Source organism: Amblyomma maculatum, chromosome 8, assembly GCF_055883805.1.
Source record: "Amblyomma maculatum isolate TAMU_Amacu chromosome 8, ASM5588380v1, whole genome shotgun sequence".
In the NCBI taxonomy this organism is placed as follows: domain Eukaryota; kingdom Metazoa; phylum Arthropoda; class Arachnida; order Ixodida; family Ixodidae; genus Amblyomma; species Amblyomma maculatum.
This window is the reverse complement of record NC_139351.1, coordinates 43083717-43100714: the sequence shown is the minus strand read 5'-3', so window position 1 is coordinate 43100714 and position 16998 is coordinate 43083717. Positions and strand designations below refer to the sequence as shown.

At 45.0% G+C, this 16998-nt stretch overlaps 1 protein-coding gene across 2 annotated transcripts in view; it reads right to left on the bottom strand.

Annotated features, from left to right (window-relative positions):
- The window catches only part of LOC146181062 (glutamate receptor ionotropic, NMDA 3A-like), a 101938-nt gene that overhangs the window by 34616 nt on the left and 50324 nt on the right, over window positions 1-16998 (bottom strand). For both annotated transcript variants that reach the window (XM_084577846.1, XM_084577845.1), the window contains 3 exons: window positions 7098-7407; window positions 4667-4904; window positions 1767-1957 (listed from right to left, as the gene is read on the bottom strand). In XM_084577846.1, the coding sequence (XP_084433972.1) occupies window positions 1767-1957; window positions 4667-4904; window positions 7098-7407 (739 nt within the window). The remainder of the gene's footprint in view (window positions 1-1766; window positions 1958-4666; window positions 4905-7097; window positions 7408-16998) is intronic.

Here is a 16998-nt window from a genome sequence, read left to right as displayed (position 1 = left end):
TACCATATAAACAGAAATTCAGCCAGTTGGAGAGTGCACTCTGTTTTACGTGTTTCCTTTCCTTACGTTTGTTCCAAATCTTCTCTTAGAGCACGTGTATCTAAATCTTGCGCACTGGTTGGACCACGAATCGTACGTTGGCTGGTTGCCACGCTGCATGTGGTGCTAAGACGAACTGTTGAGGGCTTCACAAAATAGAAATTGAGTTAAAGACAGCATGAGAAAGTAGTCACTATAGTAACCGGCAGATGATGTAACAGCGTGATGGGCAGCAGCAGTAACAACGTATAGCCCGTGTCACCATCTTGTGAACTCCATGGAGTTAACAAGCGGGATACCCAGGTTTCAAAGCAGAGCTAAATATGTATCACAAAACTACAGCGATGCTCTTTGGTATCTTGAAGTGCAGAAATGCGAAATAGTTGCTTTTCCGCAGATACTTCGGTTGTGAGTTCTGCATTTCATTGCTCAGTATTATCACGTAGTTGCCATTTCTATCGCCATATTCGTGATGAAGTCAAATTTTGGGGGTTTCAGCACAACATTTGGGAGTGGCCTCCTATCTTAGCAAGTCAATATTAAGATGCCATGTTCGAATTATGTTATACACAAAACTATTGTCAAATTCTGACGAAGTCGAATTTCTTGTTTCAGGGGTCCAAATATTGTGGATGACTCACCTGAACTGATTTGGTGATACTCAGATAAGATTATACATCAGTTTTACTGAAATTCAGAGAAAGTGAAGTTTTGGGTTAACCTAACCAAATTTGGACGTCGCCATCTCGTTGACCATAGCCCAATTAGATTCCAATATATATGAGGTGAAACGTTCTGGTTATTCCTGCGAACATGTTTTCCTTACAGGCTCTGTTCTTACGCTCTGCCGACACACTCTGGTGACTTCATTCATGGGAGAAGAAATGTCGCTAATAAAAGAGCTCTATTGCTGCTCCAATAACAAACATCTAACTCGAGAGCTGCTCTACAGGTATTTTTGTAATTCATACTAAGCGCTGTTTGCCATTGCAAATGCGAGAGGTTGCAGTTATTGGCAGTTGTAAAAATGCAGTGCAAACGCGCATGACGGAAATCATTGCCTATGAAAAGTAGCGAAAGCGACAAGCTTGAGGCCCATTCTCGCGGAAGCGCTGCGAGCAGCGCGAGCCATTACAACGTATATAGACGGACGATGAGGTGGCAGCTTTCTGTGTTGAAAACCAAAGAAGAAAGCGGCATATCTAGAGATGGCAAAAGTGTGAAGGCTAAGTGACTGCTACATTGGCAGCCAGGCGTCTTTCGCCCCTTCGGGACATCATTTGCGCCGAATCACACTATTCTAGGTGCACTGCGTATTTATTTTATCAAGCTAAGATGCTACTCCTTTTTTTTCTGTAACCGATGGCTGCAAGGCGGCCAGCTATGCCACCACAGTGTACCATCTTTGTATCGCCTGTATTATATCGATTTTGTACTGACGCTGGGTGTCACTCGTTGGGTGAGCCCATTACTCACGGACCTTTTATTGCAGAAGATATGGTCGTAGGGTGGTTACGTCCTAATGGGCTGTTATATTATCTTATGACTTACTTATATTCTCAAAATTCAATTCCCCCCCCCCCCCAAAAAAAAAAAACTTTCGCGGTAAAATCATGGTCTCAGTATTCACTCACATTCAGTGTTTCCTTTTGCTGTGTACAAAACGTACGCTGGTTAACTATACTAACTCAAAGGCTTGAGATTCAGAGGCTGATTTGGAAACTCACCTTGAGGCTGAGGAAGATGGCGAGCCAGAGGGGCACGCTGAAAGGGATGAGGAAGGCCGAGAGGGGCACGTCGTGTTTGACGGCGTACGCGAGGCACGAGACGCCAGAGTGGAAGTAGGGCACCGAGAAGTCCACCCAGCGGGACCGCGAAGACGTCACCGAGTACGCAGTCGCCGCCAGGTGGGCAGCCCCTACGATCAGATACATTGCCATTAAAATGCCATTTAAAAACCTCTCACGAAATACCAGTTACCAAGCAATATCCATTGCTGCAGCTGCAAGAAGGGGTAACAACTCTGGAAGAAACCCAAAGCCCCACCCCTTAGTTCTGCTCGTGACCTTAAGTACTCCAGTCCATAAAATCACGCTGGATGACCGAAACAAAATGTCGTTCTTGTCTAAAATTTCTACTTACAGCGCAAAATGCAATACCCCAGAAGATGTGAAATCAAACAAGACGACAAAAAAATTTTGTTGCAGGTTGCCGTTTTGCAGAACCAATCTTTACAGATAGCAGCTGTTACAGACCTTCTCCGTGAAATTTGTCATTTGGCCCGTTGCTTCTGAGATCTCCCAGCCGACGCCTTGCTCATGACGGTGATCCGCGCTTGTTACTTGCAACCATATAACCCGCTGACACTGGCGCTGTGTACCGCAGTCGGTGCAGAGTGCCAGTTCGTGTAAGGTTGCATGGTGGATACAGTATTACCTGAACATCCCTCAGCGGCCGCGAGCAAAATCGCGAGCGGCGACAATTCCCAGTCATGAGTGAAGCACAAATCGTCCACTGGAGTGCATACTTTCTGAAATAGTTGTACTAAGCCTCAGGAGTAAGACAGCCATTTTTTGAATACGACTCCGCAAGTGCCACTATTTCTCGCCTCCAGCAGACGGCTGACGTACACAAAGGTTTCAGCCTAGCGAAGGGTGCTTTACCATTCTTGCTGCAAGTAGATTTAGCTTGTACGAGTAACTTAACGCCGTCATTGTAATCAAGAAATCTTGGAGAACAGAGGGCCTTAAAAATCGAGAGGTAATTTTGTGGAGAGTTACTGTATCACAACAAGTAGTATGTTAATTTTTGCTTCTATTTCTCCAACGCCATCTCCTTCATCCTAGTAGATCAGAGGGAAGAATTTGGATTTTACTGAGAGCAGATATTTCCAAGAAAGCAAAAAACAATGCTACACATCAATTCCGTGTGTTGCCGTTTTGTAAAATTTCTTGAGTGAGGTGCACTGAAACTAGGGACCTTTGAAATAACTCATCTCATGCCTATCATATCAAAATTCGTCTTATAGAATGGACGGTTAAGTTTTGAGCACTCAGTAAAATAGCGAATGAAATATAAAGTATAGCCTCGGTGCATTGCCAGTATTCGCGACGCTGTCTGAGCAGAGAACTACAGGGGAAACAGCAGAAATGCACACAGAAACTCTAGTGGACGTCACAGTATGTCCTGGGTTTCCAAGTGGCAAGCTCACATTGTAATATAGCCAGATTCGACTGCTGCAGAAGATCTCAAAACAGCGAATAATACTTGGCTAAGGTCTTATTTTAAATTTTGACATACAAAGTGCACAAATATGCTATCTGATTCAGATGATTCATGCTCATTGCTATTTGCTTTTATGCCCATTATCACCTCTGTTTTGAGTTGAAATGTTTTTAGCTTCGGTTGCATATTCGGGAACAACAAACCGCTTGCTTACCAGTTATGGCTTTGCGATATCTCATATGACAACTGTCTTGAAAGAGCATTTAGGGCGTTGCGGGATGTGACAAGATAGCTCTCTTGAAATAACATTGAGTTGTTTTCACTGACCTCTGCCGCCCCTCCATGCCCTCTCGAGTAAGTCTGCCGCTTCAACGGGCCTCACTTCCTTTTACACCAGTACAACCTTTTGTCTATAAGGCACGAATGAGCTATGCATAGCCCAGATGACTATTTGTCGAGAGTATCGCTATTTTATCACCCGCTTTTGTATATATAAACGATTTCGATAATATATGCGTTGATTAGCAAGTTGGTCAATAGCCTTTCTTTTAGAGCAAATAACGAAACTGGAGCAGACAAGGCAGACAATACAAGCGCCTTATCCGAGAATGAGACCTCTTTTAGAGCACAAAGGAACAACAGAGGTACAGACAAGAGAGAGAGCACAATCTTTGCAGAACGAGCGCCCTTTCTTGCCTGTCTTGTCGCTACCTCTGCTGTTCTTTTCTGCTCTGAAAGAGTTCTCACTCCCTGATAAGAATTAAAACATAGACGAGGCGCTTATAGTGGCCTCCTTGGCCCAAGCAACAGTGATTGAACCGTGTCGATATTAGTGTACGATGCATCGTAGCCAGCTCTGCCGTGCTCGTGACAACGTTCGTCACTTGCATTATTTGTCGAACTCCCGTATCAGCTAGGTTGGTTTCTTCGCCGTTTGCCGCATTAGGCATGCATCGCTGATAGTAACCGAGAACCTGTACACTTACAGAAAATAAATGAAGTGGCACATATTGTTTATGCGCACAATACAACTCACATGCATAGGCGCTGTTTGAAAAGCGTCCGATTTGTATTGGCGCATTTCCATTTGCCAGTCGATACCGTACGACAAATAGCTTCCAGGATCAATAGTCTTATGGTATCAAAAGGTCACGAAGTCCCTGAATGTATGCTAGAGGTATTTCAGTTTTCATAGACTCTGCGAAACTCCAACGGACCCACAGCAATCCTCGTTGCTCAAACAGAGTACGCAAACAAGCTTGGGCCTACCAGCTGGCAGTCACCACAGCAGGCAGCGTACGTACACGGAAAAGTCAACATAGTGCTTTTAAGCTCTTCATTGGCTGACCGAAGATTTCCTAAAGATAGTTTTGCAAAATATTGATCGCAGCCGCATATTCACCGGAGATGAGGTCGGCGGTAATGCCTCCCCACTTGCCGCCGCGGTCGGTTCCGAAGCTGCCGTCGGCGACCAGGTAGAGGTCGAAGTCGAAGGCCAGGTCCCGGGCAAGCGAGCTGAGCAGATCCATGGCGATGCCAGCGCAGCAGGTCACATTGTACAGCGGATGTCTTGTGGCCCCCCTGGTGCGGTGGTAGTGGGCGAACAGGGCAGCAAGCTGCTCCGGGTCGGCCGTAGACACCTGGGCGAGAAGACCAAATTCTAAGCACAGTCATCTCAAAATGGAGACAGAAGCACACCACAGTGCTTCGAAAACAAGTTAGTCCTTTTCTCACGCCGGGTTGGGGCATTTTTGGCGCTTATCGAAAATGGGTAGTGTATTACACAGATTACCCCATACAATTTCCATGAAGATACTGTTACGGACGAAGGAGGAAGAAGAGGTCTGTGGCGCGGGCAGGAGCGCGCGCTAGGCCTGCACACATATTCATTAAACGTCATCTCACGACCATCGAGCATCTTCTCTCTGTCACCTGTTCTGTTGCCATCGCTTGGCGCCACGCAACAATATAACGTCCGTTTCGAACTTCTGTTTGCATATTTTCTGCAAGCAGCTATAATGCAACCGATAAATCATTATTTAGTCACGTGATCCATCGCTCTTCAGAGCAGAACAGTGACCCACCGCACCTACGACCATTCTTTGTATTGCAGGAAGCCAGCTTTACAGGCTGAAAATTGCTCATGTTTCACATTAAATATTCGAAGTACATTGGTTACAATAATAAATTAAAACTGGACACTGGTTTTCTCTTTGTGATCTTTGTTTCCTGAATATAATGTTGTCTTAGATATCAAACATTAAAAGCTTATTAGTATATTTTACTTAATTATTTGCTTAATTACTGAACTTTATTACATACCTAATGGTCGCTTTGCTGTGTAAACTATCTTTACAGGCCTCACTGACGTATCTCTCATAGGGTTTAAAATATCGACCTCTCAACAGTTTAAGAACACCCTGTTCGTGTCGGCTGGAATTTCATACAATGTGTTTAGTTTACAAATGTATTCCAATTAGTCTATGGTGCCCTTGAAGCTAAACATGGAGAAATCGCATGCAGTAGTTAAATCACAGCAAAGGGTGTCTGACCATGCATAGTCGAGCTTGCCCTCTCTAAACAAGGTTCGTGTCTATATGAGTCGAACCTGTCTTAGTAACACACCATAACCTCGATTCATTCTTTTTATTAGTAATTTCAATATTGAGGAGAGAAGTGATTTTGAACGCACGAGATATGCTCATATGTAGAAAACACATACGCTTTTTGGAAGGTTAGATTTGTATTAATCATAATGTCGAGTATGCAAGCAACGAATGTTAAATAGCCCATTCACCTTTGTAAACTTCATCGTTTACGCTAATACAACGAAACAAAAAAGTTGCTTCAGCGAAGCTTCAGCGCTAATAATATCAAGTGTGGCTCCTTCTGGGGTGAAAACGATACGCGGCGCTCTCGTTTTAATAGGCGTACTTCACTGCAAGTTTCCTCTATCATTCGTTTTGCCTCTCACCAACGCCTGAGCTTGAACCTGAAAACATTCAGGCACGCTTACGGTGACCGCCATGAACCTCATAGCTGCGGTTGGTCTCTATCCTTTGACACGGGCGAAACTGATTTATGAGATCAGTAAGAACAATAAAATTACAACCACTACATCGTCCAAGCAATCGTGACAACATTTCTGCATGTTGTCTTGCGACTTAAAACTTTGCACATAAAAAAAACGAATATTTTGGAGATTTATACTGGTAGAAACTAGTTATCTGAGTGTGAGCTGTATCAAGCATGGCTACACAGTTATAATGGCGTTTCTTCTCTAAGCGAGCTTCTCCCTCTTCGCCTGTCTCTGTCTCGAGCCGATCCTTCTTTCTCTTCGCCGCTAATTCTCGGCAAGCTATTGTCAGTGGGATTATTAAACTCACACCGACGCTGCACCGAAGCGTTGACACACTCTTACTGGCACATACTCTATGCATACCTCTTAAATAGCCCCAGAGTCGTCCGTATAGTAGACGCATTAGGCATTTATTTGGGAAAATGATTTAAGGTTACGAAACAGAGTAGGTCCGCTCTTGAGTCAGAGGCTCCATTGGCTGAAGCCGCTTCCCGAAATCTTTAAAAAAAAGAAAAGATCTCTAACTCAAGGTCGTAGCTGAACAGGACCGCTTAGCTTCTAATCTTCCCACGTCAAAACTCGACCAGCGGCAGAAAACGCTGGCATGCTGTAATGCGAATTCGCATGCTCTGCCGGTGCAGGACCAACGTTGGCGCCCCAAAATGGCGGTCAGTAAACCGTTATATAATTGCGCCGTCTTTAAAACCAGGTAAATTGTGTGAACAGAAGCCATCGGAAGAAGATGGTGACGAACCTGAAGACAGGGTACTCCGCTAAGGCAGCTGCCGTTCCCAATGCGTGTGGCGGCCATGACGAAAGGTGCCGCGTAGGCGGTGACAACGCGGAACCGCTGGCGGCCCCAGGAACGGGGTCCCGTGAGCGTGGGCTGCTGTCCGGTGCCCGAGGGCCACAGCACAGTGTCAAGCTGTGCCAAGCCCCGCGTCACGTTACCCACGGGCCGCCAGCGCGCCACGCTGCCCGCCGGCACCAGGTTCAGGACGTCGAACACGGGCGGCGGAAACCGCTGGCTCTGCACCGCCTCCGCCGCCGCCGCGCGCAGGTAGCTGCGAGAAGTCCCATTAATAAAATGGAGCTTCTTGACGAAAGAGGTGCAGTCAGTTCCTCTAAGGCCTCATCAGTAATGAAGGTCCATGAAATTATTCTCTCGGTAATGTGCGACTGGGGGTCCAATGAAGGGAAAGTAATGCAGTAACCTACGACAAAAGCTGAAAAATTTGAATTCTTCATAAGCAATAAAATACTATCATATACTGAATTAGAATTTATTTCTATTTAAAAAACGGATTTTGCGAGGTTAAACGCGAAGCCTGGAGGCACTACGCACTGAGTTTAGGACGATATGCTTATCACATGTTTCATTTTTTCGTCAATAAATATATAAGGTCCACGAGGGATATTACATGTGATGTCGCTAACACAATACCTATGATTTGAGTAACAGATGACGCCGGACGCAGATATGAAATGAACGGGGTTGATGGTAATTGTCAGATAGATACACTAATTAAATGGAAAGGCCAGTCGGCCAGAAGGATGACTAACGGGCTTCTACTCTGCACCATGGAGGGAAAGAGGAGACGAGAAAGGAGCGTGATGGGTAGCGATGCGATTAGAAGTATTAGACATACAATTGACTCAAATGCGTGAGTCCACTCGAGTGTCTCTCAAGAAATGCAAACAGCCCGTGCTATCTGTACACCTTTCTATTTCTCCAGCCAAGAACGTGTACTAAATCCTGTGGGAGCGGCCTCTTGTACAAAGGCTTCAAGAAAGTGGCGGCCGTTATACCTCCGCGCATGCACTTCGGGCATCATTTGTAGACCTGTATGCTCAACAGTCTCCGATATCACACATGAGGACCATTCTGTGAAGTACGCTTCTCCAAATAAATGTGATTTTTAAGAGTTAAATCCACAAAGATGCGCAGTCTATGTATGAAGCATGTATATAGCGCGGAATTCTACGTAAATAGAAAATGAAAGCCTCTGATCTAGTCTTCTGAGACGGCTCGGTATTTCGGGCTTCTGGGGACCATGTAAGCCGTCGTCGCACTCCTCATACAGTTAGAAAGAATTCAATTCAGTTCAGGCGTTCAGTCGTGTATGACTCTTCGTGACCCTATGGACCATGTCACGCCACGCTTTCCGGTCTCTCATTATCTTCTTAACATCACATAGCTTCATAGCTTCATGGAATTACGGGGTACCAGCTGTTGTAAAAAGGACACAATTGAGTTGGGGAAAATTTTATCATAAAACACATAACACGTTGCACATGGGAACACGTGTGAACGTCAGGAAAGCAAGAACTTGTACAGTGCAGGGAGCTAATAAAAGGTTACACCATAAATTCCCCACAACTTGATTTGCTGAATTGGTAACATGGTGAGACTTGTTAAACTTTTACTTACGTCGATACCACGGTGCCTGTATGAACGCACGGATGTGATAGGAATAGTGATATTTGTGTATGCATAATTCGGTGGTTTCGAAAGCGATGTAAGCAAACAAAACATTTGAGTGCTATTTAATGTCATGGGCCAAATGATGCATCATGTTTCGATGCAGACAAAATATTCTTGAAGTACCACGATGTCTGTTCGATTGTTTATTGTGCGATAAATAACACAATTATCAGAAAATAATCGAACAGTAGACATTTTGGTAATTGGAGTATCATATATGTTGGCTAAAAGTAGAAGATGTACTAAGACGCTGCTTTGGGGAACATAAGATAAGGCCGGAGAGAGTGGGGGCGAGTGTATAATAATACGTTTCAATTCATCGCGATCAATTAGGAAAACTAGAATACAATCCAGAACCAACGGATGCTGATTTCTGCAAGTGTTTGGTGCCTTAAGGGGCAACAAAACATTATTTCACGAAATGTAGGATTAAGGAACGTGTGAGAATGCTGCGATGGAGGCAAGCTTGTATATCTTGAAAGATGCGAACAAGTTGCATGCCACACGAGCGCCCTTTACGAAAGGGGCGTTCTTAACATGTTAACCAGATATCATAAATTTTGCAGTGTTTACAGTTTGTGTCAAATGCAGAGTTGGTAAAGGCAGATATCACTAAAATTTGTTCTGTAGGGTCGGAGAAGCGTTATTCGAGCATATTTGATAGTTATATAACCCCACAATAGAAAATAAAATTTGGAGCTAGTAGTTTAGAGCTTAATGCATTTACGTAGGGGAGACCTATGTGAAATATCTAGTTACCACATAATAAATTCCGAATTGTGTGGGGAAGGCATCCTAAAGGGTGACTGTTCAAAGCACGTTCTTACCCGAACAGGCAATGGAAAGTGCAGAATTACCAGCCATTCGATTCCAAGCTTGCAACTTCCCTTTCGTCATGGATAATCAAAGCTGGAGTTTGCGCCGCGACTCCAGCGCTCGGTTTCTGGCGGAGCGGAGAGGAGCTACAAAACATACGCGCAACCGCGGCCGCGCAGCGTGCAGCTGTCCTTGAAATATGCGCAGCCAGCTCGCGCGGGAACGCGTGCTTGGAGCATCTGCACGTGCACGCGGAGCACGAGAAGGATAGTGAGGAGGAGGGGAGACAGTCTAGTACAGATGCGCACAAAGAAGGCGCTCTTCACCAGTGGGGTTTCTCAATTTTACTTTTTCCGGTTCCTGTGCTGACAAAGAGGCTGGTTGGAAACGTGCTTTCATCGGTGCTTTTGAAAGCGAGAAATTATGATTAACTGATACACTGTTGTCACTGCGCACAGCTTCAGGTCCTGAAAAACGATAATCGCGGACATTGTTTTCAAATAGCGCTTGTTGGCAGGCTCTGAGACAAAAAATAAAAAAAAATCAACGCAGATTCGCTATTCGGAGAGGCAAGCGACAGGTATCTTGAGGGACCCCAATGCGGCACCGCCTGTGTTTTTAAGATGTGCAAGAGCAAAGAATAATTCGAAAGCCCCAATTTCTCTGTCTATGCAGTTCAGAGAATGAAGGGTCCAGCCTTCGCGTGGAGAATCATTGATACGAGTTTATACAGCGACGACTGCTCCTGGCGCCGGTTGGGGAGCTTCCTTTTCCTTTATGACTGCTGGCTTGAAAGGGGCTAATTCACTCTTTGGGGACAGGCGTTTTAGTCAACCCCCTGGTAAAGGCAACGAAACTAAAAGTTGCCATCTACAATGACTCATTCGCTTCAGCAGGGTGACGACTACACAGGATGATTCCGGCGCCGCAGTGCCTGTCTTCGGCGCGTTTTTCACGTGGGCACAAAATACAAAACAAAAAATATTTTTTTGTTTAGCTCTGGTTAATCCTAGTTGAATTGCGAAATTAACGGCGGATGCTTCTCTTGCCTGCTTCAATATTTTGCTATCGCGCTTTATCAGTGTAAGGTGCTACATTATTTGGTACACTTAAGCTCATCCTTTAAGAGTGTGACGCGAGAGCGTAAGCTACCAGCCCACATATAGAGTCACGCTTCAACCTAGCCGTATGGTCGTGCCTGCGTGTCGTAGGGGTAACGAGAATGAGAACGGTTCTGGCAGGCTGATTCTGATATCAACCCTCGTATATGAAAGGAGCGACCCGAGTTGGCAGCTCCTGCCCGTGGCATAGGGGTAACGTGAGTTCAAATGTCATGGTAGACTGATCGAGGAGGCTGAGGAGCAGGAGTCAACGGCCCACATACCACGCAATGAGCGGTTAGACCTGGCGTAGTATTGCTTTCGCCATAAAACAACCCTTTGGTTTTTGCCGACAGAGGCCAGGGGTAGTTCGCTGCTGCGGTACTGCTGTCCGAAATCAATGACCTATCTACCTTTAACGATAACTGGTTCCTAACAACCTGGGTCATTTACCACAAGCCGAGGCATGCCATTCCTGCGACAGTTTTCGTTCTCTCCACGAGACAAAGAGCGAGGAAATGCCTTACGAGTTTCCATGAAGACGGGGACATCTCTTCGCGGAAACCTTTGTCTTCTTAGTTCTACAGCTACTCTGTACAATCCCTAGTTCAGTTATCTCCTCTAGCGAGTGCGTAGTTCTGAGCTCCTGAAGCAGGATCGCGTATGATGATAAAAGGATTGCAATATCTTTTATTTGTTGCCAACTCGGTTCCCCGATATCCACTGCGGTACCGCCAGGGACAAACAGTAGTGCGTGATACCAGCGGTACGAGATACTCAAAATGAAAGGGGCCGACAACTACCCTGTTACCGCTTACCGCACAAGTATTACGAAAAAGCGCGACGTAATTTTTTCATTCTAGTTCCTATTTTTTTGCCCCCTTCGTTAGAACGCGATGGCGGCCAGAACGCGGCCGGAGGAGGAGAGCAACGGCCGCGCGCGTGCGCAAAAACACGAGCTGGACTGCAAGGTGAAGCAGACGACAACATGGCTTTCAGTGCAGCGGGAGCGGACGACGCGGCTGCGCTGCGCGGAGGTTTTGCCGTGGTCTTCATGGAGGCCCAGGCCTGGCCCAGGTTGTGCCCCCATAACGTCCTGTCTTTAAACTTACTACCTTGTAAATTGGAGCGCGAAATTACTCAACATTTTCAGCATCAAGGAAAGAGATATACCTTGATAAGTCGCCTTGAAAATTTTTGAAGCCGTCGAGAGCGTGTTTGTACACAACAGTATGAGGAGTAATTTAACAGTATGAAATAGGCACTCTCGCTTCTTATAAAAGTCATTTGGGACTCTCCACAAATGGTTTCGGTGACTGACGTGAACCTTTCTTATCGGCTTTTTCACTTTGGAAAAATCCGGCATTCCTACTCTTTGCTAAAGCGGAATCAAATGGATCGCGGAGTGTACCTGAAGCTCGAATCTGATCACCTGAAAAGCACACAAATAAAGGCTTTGCCGAAATTACACTGCAAACGCGCTAAATATTCACGTTGCCAAAAACAAAAATAGTGTTGGCGTCTGAAAAGACGCTAAAACATCGTGCAGCTGCAAAAGCTGTCAGGTGTAGCATTCAAAGTCGGCACACAGGCGAATGCTTCTTGCCATTTAAAGCTGGACATCATAGCCAAGGCGCGAGTAGAAGCCTCATAGACAAGCGCCAGCTAGTGACATCACACTGATGCGGCGGCGCTGGCGATAGCAGAGTAACGTTAGTTAAAATGGCCTGAACCGTGCACACTGGCTCTACCGCACTCGGTTGTTATCGTGAGTAATGCGTGATACCCCGACAACTTGTGCCGCACTTAGCTTCGCTGCGGGAGAGAAGAGAACAGCGTCAGTTTCCGCAAGTGTTTTTGGGGTGGGATTGCGTGATAGCGGTGGGAAATGATCGCGGGTCACAGTAACAACTTTCGCGACGGATCGCCTTCGCGGCTTTCGTTCCGTTTCTGCATTGAAACTTGATCTGTATGTCTAGAGCTCTTATTCGTAACTGTTTCTCTTTGGCCGCACGATGGTCAGGGTAAGAATAATGCCGTACCTAGCTCGTTCACATTTTGTCGTGCTGTCAACGCGGGACTGTGGACGCGATACTCTGCCTTGCTGTTCTCTCAATTCATGGGACCCGCTGTCACATCCAATCCACCCACAATACAGCCTAAGCACCAATCCTGTATACAAAACACTGCCGGTGCTGCTAGTTGCCTTCAGTGGTCACAGCTAGCTGCCAAGGTTTTGCAGAAGCAGTACGTACCTTTCACGTACCCAATTTCGGAATTTTTCGGATTCACGTACCCGATTTCAGATTTCGGAGCCTAGGTTTTTTTAAAGGCCAAAGCTTATTAGGCTCATGGAACGAAATCCTCTGCGCCAGGTTAGTGCTCGAGAATAGACCGCGAGTTGTGCGTGGGATCTGTGCGTGGAATCTGTGCATTGGACCTATGCGCTCACGTGTCACTTTCTAATAACGGATATATCAGGAGGGAAATTAAGGAATGAAAATAATTGATGGTGGTTGTGACGCATGAAGAAAATGTATTTGATATGACTTAGTTCGTGGTTTAAACGTCTTAAAGCGACTCAGGCCATGTGAAACGCTGTAGTGGAGGACTTCGGAAATTTCGACCACCTGGGGTTCTTTAACGTGCGCTGATATCGCACAGCACAAAGGCGCCTTGCTTTTCGCCTTGAACGAAAAGCCGCCGGAATGCCAGGATGCGATCCCGCATCCTTCAGGACAGCAGTGGAGCGCCCTAACCACTGCGCCCCCCCCCCCACCCTAGACGGTGCGGTTGAATAAAGGCTATATAATAGATGTCGATACAGTTAATGACTTAAGGCTGTGACTAATGAAATGATCATAAAATGAGTAAAAATGACTACGGAACGACCAATGTGTCAAACGAGGACTTTTAATTATCGCAAATGCGTGGAAATGAACAAACATGCTTAGCTATTAGTGGTAATCGCTACAATGACTCAGCATGAATGCGGAACAATTAATATGTCAAACGACGACTTATAATGTCCGCAACTGACAGGAAATGAGTAAATATGCTTAGCTATGAGTGCTAATGACCAGGCATGCTCAGCATGACAACGGAATGACCAGTATTTCAAACGTCTACTTCAAATGACCGCAACTGATTGGAAATGAGTAAATATGCTTAGCTATGAGTTATAATGACTACAATAACTAGGCATAACTTAGTATGACTACAGAACGATCAATGTGTCAAACGACGACTTTTAATGTCAGCAACTGACTGGAAATAAGTAAATATGCTTAGCTATGAGTTATAATGACTACAATAACTAGGCATAACTTAGTATGACTACAGAACGATCAATGTGTCAAACGACGACTTGTAATGTCAGCAACTGACTGGAAATAAGTAAATATGCTTAGCTATGAGTGCTAATGACTAGGCATGACTCATCATTACTATAGAACGACCCGTATCTCGCAATGCCCCCAGCAAGAGAGGCAAAAGTTGACAGGCGAATGATAGAGAGGAAGGGCAGGCTTTCGCCGTTCTTCTCTTAAGAGATATCCAAGAGACTCACTAAACTTTTCTCTTTCATTTTTACAGGCTTCAATGAATGACACTTTCAACATAGACCCGAGGGACCGTTTAAGCATCGGTTGCCTTTTTTCCCACGCAGATAGTCAACATTTCGTATTGAGTATTTTTCAGAATCAGCATGCCCAAAGCAACCGTTATCGATCTCAGTATGCGGATCTTAACGTCCTGCAAGAACATATGTATCTTTAAGGCACGCGAAATAGAAAGAATAACACTCACACTTGACAAAAAGTTTTTAACAGTATTTTGATTATACAGCTCAGTAATGTGAGCCTGATGTTCACTCTATTTTTGAAAAATAACTCTTGTAAATACTCTTTTGCTACTCTCATATGGCGAAGAGAGTAAAATGAGAGCATTCTTATACACCTCCATGCACACATTAGCTGTGGATTGAGACCTCGACGGCTGTCTCAAACGTCTGTTTCATCAAGCGTGACTTAAGTCGGTATCCCACTCGACGAAGGTAAGAAGGAGAGAGATCAAATTTTCCTCACTCAGAGTAGCTGTATGACTTAGGTTTCCAGATAATATCCATGTTTTGTAGTGTGAAAATGCTTGAGAAAAGCAGAAAGCAGAAAGGTTCGTCATACGTAAAATTTTTTCGAGTCGTTGATTGCGCCGTCCTCGTCTTTGCGATCTCTTTTGGTCAATCCGCAAGTTGATAAATATAGACTATCAGCAGTTGTTTACACGCCGCGCTTGATCGGGTTTATTTATATCTAATTAAATAGCTTAGCATATGTGGGGTGTCGATGTTAACTATTGGAGCCGACAAGGAAGCCGATGCACCACCCCGTCTTATAATTCGCTCGGGAAAATAGGTTAAAAAAGTGAAAAATTACTCTCTATGTATAAATAAAAAAAAATTCCAAGCACAAGCGACGCTCACGCTCCGAATGTATTTGCGCGCGAAAATTTGTTGCGAATTCAGAATCGCTTCGGACCCGACGTTTTTGCTTGCACCCAGCGTTCCTATCGACTGCAGCGCCACCGCTGTTTACACAAACTACATTTGTGTAAAGTGCATGTTCTTATTTTCTGTGTGTTTTGGGAGGGATGATTCCTGTCAGTCATCAACTACTTCGGCGAGTATGCAATAAAAAGCAAGCAACAGGCTTTTATTGCTAGCTCTAACTTCGGAAGCCGCAAGCTCCACTTACCTGTGAAAAAGAATGCAAGGAATCGTTAAGATATAGATAGCAAAAGTATGCCTTAGTGTTTTCTATTATCGCTGTAAGGGAATGTGCTTATTCCACTTTGACGACTATCGCGCATTAAATGGCTTTTGCCTGTGTGTCCGCGTAGTCAACTGCCTTTTTTTTTTCTCACAATAGTTAATATACCACAAAGTTTCACCGTTTACGCTGTCCGAAAAGTGCGCAAAAGAACGCGTGGTGGTGGTGGTGCGAGAATATTTGTATTTTTCTTTACCAATGATTTGAATCTTAAATAGATGCTTCAGACGCAGCGAGGACCGCCGTGTGCACACAAAGGAGCAAAACTTTGTGTCAGTCTCGAGGTCAGGAAAGGATGCAAGAGCTCGTAAACGTAGTTGTTCATACAGACGAGCTATGAAGAATCACGAATGTTGGAGATATGGAGATATAATTGGAGATGCAACCGAGAGGAAGCGCCGTTTTCAGCATGGTTCAAGTCTACAGCAGGTCAGATCAGAACGGAAGATGAATGCGCGCGCAACCGTAGCACAAAGCGTTGCCATAAAAGGCCCCGCAGATCTCAAGCTCAAAAGGCTCGTACCACCGTCATAAAGTCAAAATAAGCTAGGAAGAATCTTGTTCTGGAATTCATCATCATCATCATCATCATCAGCAGCAGCAGCAGCAGCAGCAGCAGCAGCAGCAGCAGCCTGACTATACCCACACTGCTGGGCGAAGGCCTCTCGCATATTTCTCCAATTAATCCGGATCTGTGCTAGCTCCATCCACTTGACCCCTGCGACCTTCTTAACCTCATCCGCCCACCTCACTTTCTGCCGCCCCCTGCTACGTTTTCCTTCCCATAGAATCCAGTTTGTTACCCTAAGCAAACATCGGTTATCCTCTTTTCGCACTACATGTGCTGCCCATGCCCGTTTCTTCTCTTAATGTCCACTAGAATGTCAGTAACTTGAGTTACTTCTCTGACCCAATATACACGCTTCCTATCTCTTAATGTTACCGCTACCATTTTTCGTTCCATAGCCCTCTAGAATCATTTTCTCGTGATATTATTGTAACCTGGAGAACTCACCTAAACAATTTATTTGCATGCATACATATAAAAACTCGAGAGAGTACATGAAACAAAACTGTCTTCTGTGGACGCTGTTAGTTCTTTTGGGCCACGTTGAAACATCTCAGTTCGTAGCTATGCAGTACATTAACTACGATAAGAACAAAGATATGGTAGGTCAATCATCTTTTGGTGAGATGACAGTATTGTAAGCTTTAGTAGTGATTTCGGCACTGTAGTATTAGGTATAAATCTTTTTTTACCTGTCTTATAAGGATGCGCGAGCTGAGGCTTTTGTGCACTTGTGGTAGTACCTTTCATGATTTGAAATGCCTCAAAATGCACGTATGGATAACCTTCCTGAATTTTCGTAAGTTGCGCCGTTTTTTCTCCCTTTTGCGTGTTTCTAGACGAGCGTTTGCTCTGCCAAA